The sequence below is a fragment of the Phyllopteryx taeniolatus genome, chromosome 8 (genome assembly GCF_024500385.1).
Source record: "Phyllopteryx taeniolatus isolate TA_2022b chromosome 8, UOR_Ptae_1.2, whole genome shotgun sequence".
Lineage (NCBI taxonomy): Eukaryota > Metazoa > Chordata > Actinopteri > Syngnathiformes > Syngnathidae > Phyllopteryx > Phyllopteryx taeniolatus.
In genome coordinates this window covers 24,572,049-24,586,053 of record NC_084509.1, presented here as the reverse complement: position 1 = coordinate 24,586,053, position 14,005 = coordinate 24,572,049, and the positions used below count along the sequence as shown (strand labels likewise).

Here is a 14,005-nt window from a genome sequence, read left to right as displayed (position 1 = left end):
CCTATGTATAATGCATTTTTATAATGCATGATTTTGCTTCTACTCATAAGCACTTTATTTGAACACTGAATTCCTTTTTTTTTATTTACTTGCTCTTATTTTGAAATTCACAGCCCTACTTTTATTTAGTAAATTAGAAAACACACAATTGTGATCATATGTTAGATTACCCAGGCAGAATATATCACATGAACAACAGCTATGAAACACAGCTAGCACCCCAAAATTATGTTCAATCGACAATCGCTAATTTAATGTGCTGCTAAATCGCTCATTTATTAGGGGTGTCATCATTATAATGCTACAAACATGGCGAGCGAGTGGCACATCCTTGCAAGCCTCATACAAATGATCTTCTACAGTGCCGTGAAAAAGTATTGGCCGCCTTCTCAAATTCTTACATTGTTGCATAGTTTCTCCACTTTTAAGCTCATCAAGCAAATGTAAATGTCAGACAAATATAACCCAAGTGAACTTAAAATGCTGTTCTTAAATGATGATTTTCATTTATTAAGGAAAAGAAATCTATTCAGTTACCTGGCCCTGTGTGAAAAAGTAATGGCCCCCTAAACCTAATAACTGCTTGGGCCATCCACAGCAGCAACAACTGAAAGCAAGTGATTTCTTTTTTTTAAATTATTTTTATTTTTTATTTTTTTAACCTGTCCTGTTCAGCTGCATGGCCTTGCAAAATGGTGGATCTGTATGCTTTTGTGCTGGAACAGTTTTGCTGTGCAACAGGGGAGTTTGAAATCCTCCCTCTGCTAATTTTTTTATTATTCTGATGTTTTATTGAAAATGCAGCTGGACAGAAAAGGGTTTTAGGGGACAGACAGAAGGACAGAGTGGACAAGGGACGAGGGGTGAGAACCACAGCAGAACAATAGTGAGACAGTCTCGATATTTGAACACAAGTAACATTACAACAATCAAATCGTGTTATTATTTGTGTGTATGTTGAGACACCCGGTGAGGGGGGGGTCAAGGCAGCGAGCCCGTCGAGCAGGGGGCCCAACGAGGGGGGCACAGCCACCAACGCAGGAGCCAGCTGCCACCCAAAAAAGGTCATAGCCCGCCCAAAGCGAGCACATGTTAAGCGCCTGTCATGAGCAAGGATGGACGAGGGCGCCAACAGAGGGGAGAGGAAGGCGGGGCCCAATGGGGGGCGGACCCCCATCTCTCCGCGGCCCGACAAGGACTCAAGCCAAGGGAAATGTGAAAATCAAGCGAAATCAAGCATTTTCTATAAATGACAAAAGTCCCCTCCAAAAGTTTTATCACGGCAAGGTCAATTCCTTTGTTTTTGTTGTTTACCGAAGATGTTTGGGTTTCAGATCAATAGATGAATATGAGACAAAAGTTCAGAATTCCACCTTTTATGTCATAGTATTTACATATAGATGTGTTAAACAACTCAGGACAGAGCATATTTTGTTTGAAGCCACCCACTTTTCAAGTGAGCAAATGTATCGGAACATACCTTATTAAATTAACTTAAAGTGAATAACAATTAATATTTGGAGACATAACCCTTACTTGCAATAACTGCATCATGCCTGCGACCCATTGACTTCACCAGACTGTTGCATTTTTCATTTGAAATGTTTTTCCAGGCCTTTACTGCTGACTCTTTCAGTTCTTGTTTGTTTCTGGGGGGTTTCCCCTTCATTCTCCTCTTCGGGAGGTAAACTGCATTCTCTGTTGGGTTAAGGTCCGGTGATTGACTTGCCCAGTCTAAGTCCTTCCACTTTTACCCCCTGATGAAGTCCTTCGTTGTGTTGGCAGTGTCTTTTGGGTCATTGTCTTGCTGCATGATAAAGTTTCTCCCAATTAGTTTGGATGCATTTTTCTGTAAATCGCCAGACAAAATGGTTTATTGGACTTCAAAAGTCATTCTGCTGCTACCATCACGAGTTACATCATCAGTAAAGACTAGTGAGCCCCTTTCAGAAGCAGACATGTAAGCTACCTTCACCATGCTTCACAGATGAGCTTGTGTGTTTTGGATCATAAGCAGATCCTTTCTTTCTCCATACTTTGGCCTTTCCATCACTTTGGTCAAGGTTAATATTGGTCTCATCAGTCCATAAAACTTTGTTCCAAAACTATTGTGGCTCATCGCTGTACTGCTTTGCAAAATCTAGTCTGGCCATCCCATTCTTTTTGCTGATGAGTGATTTGCATCTTGCGGTATGGCCTGTATATTTCTTCTCTCAAAGTCTTCTTTGAACAGTGGATTGTGATACCTTCATCCCTGCCATGTGGATGTTGGCAGTGATGTCTCTGGGTGTTTCTTCACAGCTCTTAGGTTTCTGTCAATTGCTGTTGATACCCTTGGCCGAACTGTTCCATGTCTGTTGCTCAGTACACCAGTAGTTTTTCTTTTTCAGGATATTCCAGATTGTTGTATTGGCTATGCCCAATATTTGTGCAATAGCTGTGATCTATTTGCCCTCTTCTCTCAGCTTCAATATGGTTTGCTTTTCTCCCATAGACAGCTCTCTGGTCTTCATGTTTGCATAAGAGCAAATGCAGTTTTCACAGTTTAAACCTAGAGCCAAAAAAAAGCAATCAATCTAAAAGGCAACACCTGAGCAACTCGGAACATCCATCAGTCACATGTTCCAATATTTTTGCTCACATGAAAAGTGGGCAGGTTCAAACAAAAGGTGCTTTACTGAGTTGTTTAACATACCTTGATGTAAATGAAATAAAACCTGGAATTCTGAGCTTTTGTCTCATATTCATCTTTTGATCTGAAACCCAAATGTCTTCGGTATAAACGGGGAAAAAAAACAAAGGAGTTGACCTTGCCGTACCTATACTTTTGGAGGGGGCTTTATTTTGGCCCACTCTTCCTTGCAGAATTGTTTGAATTCAGCAAAAATGGAGGGTTTTCGAGCATGAACAGTCTTTTTAAAGTCAGACTACTGCATTTAAATCAGATTAAATTCTGGACTGACTAGGCCAATCCAAAACCTTCATTATGATTTCTTAAGCCATTTAAAAGTTGACTTGCTTGTGCGTTTTGGATCGTTATCTTGCTGCAGAACCCAAGTGTGCTTCAGCCTGAGGTCACAAACTGATGGCTGAACCTTCTCCATTTTTCTGTTAGAGCAGAATTCATGCTTCCATCAATCACAGCAAGTTGTCAAGGTCCCGAAAGAGCAAAGCAGCCCGGTCTGTTAGAGCAGAATTCATGCTTCCATCAATCACAGCAAGTTGTCAAGGTCCCGAAAGAGCAAAGCAGCCCAACATCATCACGCTAGCACCACATATGACTGTTGGTGGGATGTTCGTTTTCTGTAATGCTGTTTTCTGTTGTTGTTTCTGTAAAAAGAGAGACACCTTCCAAAAAGCTCAACTTTCTCTCCTCATTCCATATAATATTCTTCCAAAAGTCTTGGGATTCATTCAGTTGTTTTTTTGCAAAAGTAAGATGAACCTTTGTTATTTTTTGGTCAGCAGCGTTTTTCGCCTTGGAACTCTGTCATGGATACCATTTTCTCTGTCTCTTCCTTATTGTTGTGTCATGAACATTTACCTTAACTGAGGCAAGGGGGGCCTGCAGTTCTTTAGTTGTCATGAGTTCCGTTGTGGCCTCCTGCGTGAGTCATTGCTGTTTTCTTGAGGTAATCTTTGTAGGCCGACCACTCCTGGGATCTTTTCACCACTGTTCCGTGTTTTGTCCATGTGAGGATAATGGCTTTCCCTATGGTTCGCTGGAATCCTAAAGCTTTAGAAATGGCTTTTGTAACCATATCCAGACTGATAGATGTCAATTACTTTGTTTCTCAACTGTTCTGGAATTTCTTTGGATCGTGTAATTTTGTTGCAGCTTTTTTAGATCTATTGTCTGACTTGATTTTATCGGGACAGATTCTTTTTAAGTGATTTCTTGATTGAACAGGTCTGGAGGTAATCAGGCTTGGGTGTGATCGGTGAAAATTAGCCCAAAATTGTCATTAGCCACTCTTAATTCATGATTTAACAAGAGGGGGGTAATTACTTTCACACGGGAACAGGTAACTGTAGTTTTCTCCCCCTTCCTTAGTAAATTAAATCACCATTTAAAAACAGTATTTTAAGTTCACTTGGGTTATATATTAGACTTTATACCGTTTTTATCGGGCCGATCGGTATCGGCCGATATTTAGCATTTTATGCTGATCGGCTTTGTCATAATTCGCCGATCCAATCAATGACGTCATTGATTGGCTCTGCAAAAGACATTTACTCTGCGTCGCCATCGTGCACAGTATATTTGAAGCCAAAAGCTAGTTTATTTTTAGCTTTGTCGCGCGTCTTTTGACATATTATTGGAAATATCTGACGGCCAATAAAGGTATTTAAAAAAAAAAAAAAAAACACACATGTAGGCGGTGTGGAACAGACAACACATAATGCCCGGATCAGACTACAAGACAAATTTGCTGTTTCACGATTCCACTATGTCAGACTACAGCAATAAAATCTTGTATTCCGATACCACCGCATCCCGTTTTTTACGATCATTGGGCTTTATCTTGCCAACTCAATTGCGACCGATTGCACACGTTACCGTGGCGAAGACAACAAGAGTGGAACGCGCCGACTTTGTATTATAAGGACAAAATGGGGAAAAACGTGTGTTGGTGGTCACCGGTGCTCAGGGCAGGAGAGGACGTTCGTTTAAGGCTTGCTTGAGGTATGTTCCCGTACTTTGAATACGATATGGCTCGCAAGCAGGCAACAAAACATTATGTAGCCTAGCAAGGTAGCGGTACCATGAACGGTTGGACGTAAACATGGCGCCGTTCTGTCGAATCATGCTCTAAATTTTTGGTGTGGGTGAAGTAATTTAATTACCGTAAGTTAGCACCCATTATTTCTGTCATGTAATGTTGGTTTGACCTGACTGATTAGAATACACGATCTGGCTAGAGCAGTGATTTCCAACCTTTATGGAGCCAAGGAACATATTTTAGAATTGAAAAATCTCACGGAACACCAACAAACAAAAATGTCACAAAAAGTGGATACATTAATTACCGTATGTACTTCCTGCCATCTAATAGAAGACCATTTATCATTTGTTCTGTCTCTCGCTATGCCTCACTGGCATAAATAGATGAACAAAGATACATTATTTATTGTAAATATAATTTTTGAGCAATTAAGTACACACTTATATAAAGTAAATGAACAGGTCATTTAAATAGACACATTCCTCCATCTTGTGATCGGATCGGTGATTGGTTATCGTTTTTTTTCAACTCGGTGATCGGCCCCACAAATACTGATCGTGTAAAGCCTATTATATGTCTATTTACATATGTTTGATGATCTTAAACGTTAAAATGGGGAAACTGCAAAAATATAAGAATTTGAGAAGGGGGGGGGGGGGATACTTTTTCAGGGCACTGTATGGAGAGGAAAACATTTTGCTCCATAAAATCGTAAATAACGGGCCGGTTATTCTGTTATTTTCAGAGGTGTAAGTGGGCATATATATGGATGTACACTCAAAATTTGAAGATGGGCCGCAAATTTGGGACATAAAGCGAAGTGATGCTTTTGGCCTGGAGAACGATGCCTTCGTCATCCGGACGTTATGACACAGCCAGCCAAAGTCTGCGTCTGTCACATATTGTCACCTACAGAAATGCTTTCTAAGCTACAGGAATGCTATCGGGACATCTTAGAGGCTGTAGTAAAGACTTAATCCTTAATTATCATGAACACTAAGGATTAACATAACATTGATCACGTGTCTTTATGTCGCCCATAGATCGTTGAATGCATGTTTATTTAACTCTCGCGTTACATGTATGTTGCACTTTTTTTTTTTTTTCATTAAACCCTGACTGTGGGTTGTGTGCAGTAGAGTGACGTCCTTGTCAGTTCTGCTGCTTGCTAAGGTAAATGTTACATGGCCTACTTCTGCTGTTACCTTGTGTAACTCATCAGCACCACAATGAATAGAAACATTGCTTTGACACTGTTGGCAGTAAGTTATTGTCATCGTTTACTGTAATTTCAGTAAGTTACTGTAAAAACCCTATGAAATTTCTAAGTGTGGAATCAGAATGGTAGATGGACTGCTCAACATGAAAACTAGGGAGTTTCCTTTTAAAATCTGTATACAGTACATAGAGACAATACACTATATCAACTCTTTGATAGGTTCACAGATGTGTAAATTCAGGTTAAAATGTTATTAAATCGACCTTAAGAGTACTGTGCAGTTATGAACACTGGATACTGGTAGTAAGTCATTTCAGCTGTCTTGAGGGAGAGAGCTTGGCTACACTAAAAACTCAAAATGTTACAAAGTATATTTGTCTTATTTCTAGTCAAAACAATCTGATTACACTTAAATAAGACTCATCACATCAAAAGTGATTTGTTTTTAGAAAATTGCCAGTGGAGTAAGAAAAAAAAATTACTCCACTGGTATTTTTGACTACTTATTACAAGTAAAAATAACATGAAAACAAGTGAAAATTATTTTAAAACAAGTAAATCTTTTAGGTGATGAGTCTTATTTTAAGTCCAATCCGATTAGTTTTGACTAGGAATAAGACAAATATTCCTGGTAAGATTTTGAGTGTTTGCACTGTATCTGGCCTGAAGTTTAAAGCTGGGAAGTGATGAACATTTTCAAAATCACAACTTCTAAAACGAGTTCATTACATGGGTATAGTGTCACGTCTGACTATTTCTATCCTAATGGTCTTTGCAGATGTGAAGGCTGGTTTGGGACTGACGGACGCATTGCTATCCAGTTCGCTCTCCTCCATCACTAATCTCTGCATGAAAGATTGCATTGATGATAATGGGGGTAGGTGGATTCATTTTAGTTGGGGGTTTCTACAAGCCTTATCTGCTGAAATGTCAAATTTGTGTTCTTGTATGCATATCTTGTTAGGGATCGAGCTGGGAAAGCTTGATACAGAGATGGTAAAGTTACTGGCATGGCAGAGGATCCAGCAGCTATTCCCTTGTAAAGCCCCCAGCCCTCTTCCTACAGATGCCAGCGACGCTCCCAAACGCCCTAAGTCTCTACCCGACTGTAAGACATCAACATTGCAATTCAGTCTGATTTCACGCAAGTCTGTTGTTCCAAAGTTTTAATCTTGAATTCATTTTTTTGCAGATCAGAAGAAGTTGCAGGCCCGAGCAGTCTTCTACCCACTGGCAGGAAAAGGAAAGGCTGTTAGCATGTGCTATAGGACATTATACATAGGATCTGGTAAGACACAATGATTTAGTCACAATGTCTCCACTTTGTTTTGTACACCAAGTTTTTTAGTAGTATTAGCAAAGCAATGCAAATTTATTTATATAGCGCATTTCATACACAAGGTAACTCAATATGCTTTACATGATTAAAAGCATTTAAAAACAAAGAAAAAACAGCTTATTAGTAAGAAATACTACCATTTTTGGTGCAAACTAAAATATATGTGTCGGTGACTCCCAACTACTGTGTCGTGGCACATTTTTATACCGTGACAGGCAGAACAATTAAATGCTCTTCCTCTAGATGACAGAAGGTACATTTATCATGCGTATCCACCTGATGCCTTTCATACAACGAGACAATAGCTTTCTGTTCAACTAAACAATCTTTATTGCCTTGGTATGTAGGTGGGATAGTTATAGCTCTGTAAGTAATCGGACAGAAAACTAATATATGTAACAGCCTGCATTCTCTTTTTTACCATGACACTTTTATGTATAAACTGCAGTGACACGGAATAAGTAGGACAAAATAATCTTTCTTGGCGCAGTATGTGCAAAAACAAGGAATTTGTTGCTGCTAGTTAGTGTCATTCTTGTATCAGAGCAAGCAAAAAAAAAAAAAAAAAACTTCAGGGCAAAATATACATTTACAATACCTCAATAAATGTACAAAGTACGGAAAGTGTAATTGGCAAAGTGAGAATGTTACACTAATGAACTCAGCACCATTGTGCAAAACAATGGCAATGTGTCAGTGAACAGTCTATTGTTTAAAAAAATAATAATAGCGAGGTGTAGAGTTCAGTATTTTCTATCAGAAGGAAGTAGCAAGGAGTTGGAAACAGTTATGTCCATAAGAAGATAAGCGTGCATGCCTTCAAGAATGGGGAGAGGAATAAATGTATTCTAATCAGTCAGGTGAAACCAACATTACAACATGACGGAAATAATGGGAGCAAACTTACTGTAATTAAATTACTTCACACACACCCAAACTTTTTAGCATGATTCGACAGAACTAGCACTAGCTTGCTGGCCTACATACCTTTTGTTGCCTGCTTGCGAGCCATATCGTATTAAAAGTACATAAACATAGCTCATCAAGCAATCCTGGAATGAACATCTTCTCCTGAGTATGGGTGACCACCACCACTACGCGTTTTCCCCCATTTTGTTCTTTTTTGACCAACACAATATACACGCAAGCCATTGTTGTTGTTGTAGCCGTGGCAACGAGTGTAACCGGTTGTGTTTTTTGTTGACAAGATAAAGCCCAGTGATAAAAAAAAGACAGGATGCAGTGGTATCGGAATACAAGATTTTATTGCAGTAGTCTGACATAGTTCAATCGTGAAAGACCAAATTTGTCTTATCGTCTTACCCAGGCATTACGTGTTGTCTGTCTCAGACGTGTTGTCTGTCCCATACCACCACTGGGTTTTTTTCCATAACTTTGTTGGCTGTCAAATATTTACAGCACTACGTCAAATGACATGCAACAAGGCTAAAAACAAACCAGCTTTTGGATTCAAATATACTGTACATGACCACGACGCGGAGTAAATGTCTTTTGCGGAGCGATCAGATCGGCGCATTTTGACAAAGCCGATCGGCATAAAATGCTAATTATCGGCCGATACTGATCAGGTCGATGTAAATTCTACTTTTTATGCCACCTTGGTTTTAAATGGATAAATGTCTCCCATGCTGAAATAGCCACGTTTCAAGTCCTATTTTCAAAAGGTTATTGATTTAATATTTTAGGCATTCATAGTAAAGGCAATCCTTATTGACAGAGCAAATGGTGGTAGCCTGTCGAAATACATTTCCATTTATAACAGTAAAGTAAAAAAGTGAACAACGGTAAAAACAAACAGCTTCATAAAAATAGTGCGAGTTCCACAATTTACATGTTGCCTGACGTGTTTATACAAGTGCATAAATCAGGGACATCAAACTCATTTTTGTTGTGGTACATATGGTGGTTATGGTTTCTCTCAGAGGGCCGTTATGGCTGTGAACCCATATGAATATATGATCGCCTCATATTATTACATGTACACAAATTGATGGGTAACTAGTTTGGAAATAAGAAAGCAGGACAAACTTTTCAACTATTTTTCAATTTATTTTAAAGTGGGATTCGTAACAAAAAGTGCTTGCAATATCAAAACATTTTTTTAAAGTGAAGACAATTTGCAACTTAGGTATTTGAGCCAGTATAGTGAAGTCGATGCACATGATTAGCTTTCACGGGCAACATAAAATGATGATGCAGGCCGGATCTGACCCCCGGGTTTTGAGTTTGACACTTGTGGCACAAATGATCCAAACTACTCAATAATCTCATTACACTCTTTTATTTATACAATCGTAATAACAGTAAAGACATGCAGTAGTTCCGACACTTACACAAATTTATACATTTTCATTTATATCACAGAAATAACACAATTTTGCTGTCTGCTATTGTGTGAATGCAAAATGGCTGCCTCATCCTGGCACTTCAGCTCACGGATCACTCTGGTGTATAGCAACAACATAACGACGCTCTCTACAGTGGCATTAACAGTATAGACAGCTTGAGTGAGGAAGAAGGACCATTTGTAAAAGAATCAAAAAAAAAAAAAAAAAAAACCTCAAGTAGGGCTGGGCGATTAAATGATCGAGATCAAATATCCTGATAAATTGTCCGTCAATCTCTATTATCAACTGTTTACGTTTTTACTCGATCTAACATGGCGGGAATGTGTGTGACAACAGCCAATCAGAGTTGTCCTTTTTCTGCTCCACTTCTGGTTGCCAGTTGTGGGAGTAAACGGAAAATACGCCTCCTTTGCTGTCAAAATCGAAACTCTCGGTCCAACTCAGCCGTCGTCACACAGAGCACGCCGTGTCCTCGGCGGCCACTCTTCGCCCATGCTCTAGACCGGCAATGCAAGAGGCCGGCAAGTCCGTGAGTTTCCATCGGCGGTTGTGTGGTGGCTTCTCCAAAGCAACGTTGAGCGATGCTATTAACCGCGAGCGGTGAGGCCACCAGACCAACGCAACAGTCAATCGTGTCATCATTATTCAGGTAGGGTAAAATGGCAAAACTAGTTAATCTTTATTATTATTAAAGATGATGCACATTTGAATGTAACAATAATAGAATCAACAATAACAAAACCTTCATAACTGGAGAGCGATAATGTTTACAATCCAAGGCGTCTTCAGGATCCCAGAGATGGAAGTTGTTTATTTTGTATCTTATTCTTCCAAAAATACTCAGGACTTCAAACTAGTGCACAGTTGTTATATTTTTCTTCATTTGTTGCGCTGTTGAGTGAAAATTTTTCGCCTTATTTGCTTAGTATGCCAATATCATGCTGGGGTTACTGTTTTAAATATTTACTGAGTCTTGTTAATAAAATGTTGAATTACTCTCTAGCTTTTTTAGTTTTCAGTGGAGATCCTTTAAAACCATCTGTTTAAAAGATTTATTTTTTCAATTATAAAAAAATCGTGATAATAATTGAGATAGGACGATATGAAGAAAATAACCGTAATGTTTTTTTGGCCAAATCGCCCAGCCCTACTCTTAAGACACTAAGATGCATTTGTGTTAGTTTCCATGGAAAAAGGCATAATGAGCAATAGGAGAAAAATCCTACGTCCAAAAATTTTATTGGCATCTTCAGAAGAATTGTTGCAAAACATTTCAGACAACTAACAGTAAAGACATTTTGGGTAAAAGATTCTGTACATACTGTTGTAAAAATTTGTGCAAGTTCTTTACAAAATGCAGCATAGAAGTCACTTGGCAGGCCGTCCAAACCAGGAGATTTGCGCGGTTACAATTATCTAATTGCTTCCATTATCTCCTGTTGCTCTTTTGGCTTATCTAATGCAGAAACCTGGGCCGGAGACAAAGTTGTATATATTACCGTAATTTCTCGTGTATAATGCGCATTTCCTCTCCCCCCCCCCCCAACAAAAAATGTCAATAGTGCGCATTATACAGAGATATAGGGGCAAATTGAAAAAAAAATATCACATTTTATAAATGTGTGCCGCCATCTAGTGGTTATGAAAAAGCTGTACACTTTCATTCCAAAATCCCACCGCCACCGAGAGGTTATGAGAGAGGTGTACACTTTCATTCTAATATGGCACTGCCACCTAGTGGTTATAAAAAAGGTGTAGCCTACACTTTCATTACAATACGACAGGGGAACGTATGACTGCATAGATGTACAGTTGTGCTCATAAGTTTACATACCCTGGCAGAATTTGTGAAATATATATTTTTTTAAATATGAGTGATGACTGAACAACAACCATCATTCATTTCTTTATGATTGTTTTGTTGAATAATGCTTTTCTGAAATGCTTGACCATTTAATTTGAATCCCATTAAAAGAAAATTAAATGTTTCGCCTGGTCCTTCATGTTTTCTTTAAAGAATTGTACCCATCTTACAAATTCTGCCTTGGTAATCAAACATATGAGCACAACTGTGTGTTTTCTAATTTGCTAAATAAAAGTAGGGCTGTGAATTTCAAAATAAGAACAAATAAATAAATACAAAGTATTACGTGTTCAAATAAATTGCTGACCTTCAGAATAATTATTTGGAAAAAACTAACAAAATACAGATCATATTTCATGTTTTGATCATATGAGTAGAAGCAAAATCATGCATTGTAAAAATGCATTATACATAGGATTTGAGGTCAATTTGGAGGTCAACTTTGGGGGTGCGCATTATACATGAGAAATTACGGTACTTTACTATAATTATTTTCTTAGAAACAATTTTGACCTTTCGTGTTCAATATATTTGACATTTTAACAGTCACAAAAAACTTACAGAAGAAATGGAAAAAAGGGAAAAAAAACACCCCACACAAAGCTCATCTCCCTTTTCTCCCGTCACATAAAAAAAAAAATACGCACAATACAAGCATACACACATAGACTAATACTGTGTAAGTCTGCCAGAATATTGCACAAACATTCATTCTTGCACCTTTGTTGATGGTTGATTAAAGAATGTCAAAAAAGGCCCCCACACACAATGAAACTCCCGTTCAGAACCCCCCCATCACACATCTAATTTTCTCCAATTTACGATGAAATCCAATCCAATGTGATACTTTAGGAGGAGCTGCATCTTTCCATTTCGAAAGAATTAGGCGACATCCTAGCAAGGTTGAGGAGGCGATAACTCTTCGACCCCCGGCAGGTAGCCCTAACCCCTCAGCCATAACCCCCAAAAAGTAACAACAGTGGATTTAAGGTCATTTTTACCCCAAGTACGATAGAAAACCAACTACCAACTGAGCTACAGCCGCCAAGAATGACATAAACCTAACACACAATGGAACATACGCTATCGCCACAACTATAAGTATTAAACGTTAGAAATAAGTACAATGCCTCGTGTAAACTACTATGTGGAAACAGTGAACATTATTTACAATAGTTGTTACACAGCTTCCAGAAGTCAGTACCTGTCGCTCAAACGTCCCTTGAGTCCTTTAGAATCTTCTCGGCTTCCTTCACAGAGCTAAACGCCTTGTACATGCCATCACTGTTGACAATACGGACCCGGGCAGGAAATAACAGGGAAGGTTTAAGTCCCATCTTGTACAAGGCTGACATCACCGCAGAATATGTCTTCCTTTGACTCACCAGGTCAGGACTGTAGTCCTCGTAGATCCTAAATGCATTGTTTTGGTAGGACAAGTCGCGTCTCTTCCGCGCCTGACTGATCACCAGCTCTTTGTTTTGTTGCCGATGGAAACAGATGACAGGCCGAGGCTTATCACCAGTACCCGGCTTCAGAGCTAGGCTGCGGTGTGCACGATCCAATTCCGGAGGTGATGAGAAGGCGTCCTGTCCAAAAACATCCTGAAACAGTTGTGAGAAGAACTTGCGGGACTGTGGATCCCCCTCTCGTAGACCAATAAGACAGACATTGTTCCTCCTGTTTCTCCCCTCCAGGTCCGTTAGCTTTGCCGCTAGCTTGGTGTTATCGGCCAGCGGTCTTTCATAGCAATCGTCCACTGTAGCCAAGCGCTGTTGTAGCGATTCACCGTTATCTGCCAGGGAGTTCAAGCGCTCATCATGGGTATTGACCCTTTTCTGAAGCCCATCCAACTTCCCATTCACTTCGTCAAGAGACTTTATCTCCGTGAGCAGGGAAGTTTGAAGCGCGGCTAACGAGGCAGGCAAATCAGCTTTACTAATACTGCCGGTGGTAACCTCCGACTGTTTTTTTTCCCCACTCACTTTGGGAAGTTTAGGTGGCATCATGAAACAAGGCACGACCAAGTGACAAACTCAAAACATTCGGTCAGGTATACGAAAAAACAGTTTAAAGCTGGGTCGTAAAGTTCAGTAGTGGGAGCTCGAGGGATAAGCAGCCTACTCCATGCTCGCCAGACCGGAGGTCTTCCCAATTTTGACCTTTTGATGTATAATAACTGCCAATAATTGAAATACTCATATCAGTAAATTTTATTGATTTTCAAAACCAAATTCAGTGGGCCATGTCATTACCATTATTGATCAAGTTATATGAAAATGCCCCAAATATTCTTTAATATTCATGGGAAAAGTCCATACCCTCGCTTATTTTGAATGAATTATATATATATATATTTTTTTTTATTTTTTTTTTTTTGTCAAGGTGCTGACATGGATGTGTGCCTTCCAAACTATGGTCATTGCAACTTCGTATCAGGCAAACACGCCTGTATATTCTATGACGAGGTAAGGGACTGGCAAGTGA

The 14,005-nt window shown here is 39.3% G+C and overlaps 1 protein-coding gene across 1 annotated transcript in view; it reads left to right on the top strand.

Annotated features, from left to right (window-relative positions):
- phf12b (PHD finger protein 12b) overlaps positions 1 to 14,005 on the top strand; it is a 41,262-nt gene that overhangs the window by 25,360 nt on the left and 1,897 nt on the right. The window contains exons 10-13 of the mRNA XM_061781565.1: positions 6,725 to 6,823; positions 6,911 to 7,054; positions 7,139 to 7,234; positions 13,904 to 13,986. Coding sequence (XP_061637549.1) covers positions 6,725 to 6,823; positions 6,911 to 7,054; positions 7,139 to 7,234; positions 13,904 to 13,986 — 422 coding nt within the window. The remainder of the gene's footprint in view (positions 1 to 6,724; positions 6,824 to 6,910; positions 7,055 to 7,138; positions 7,235 to 13,903; positions 13,987 to 14,005) is intronic.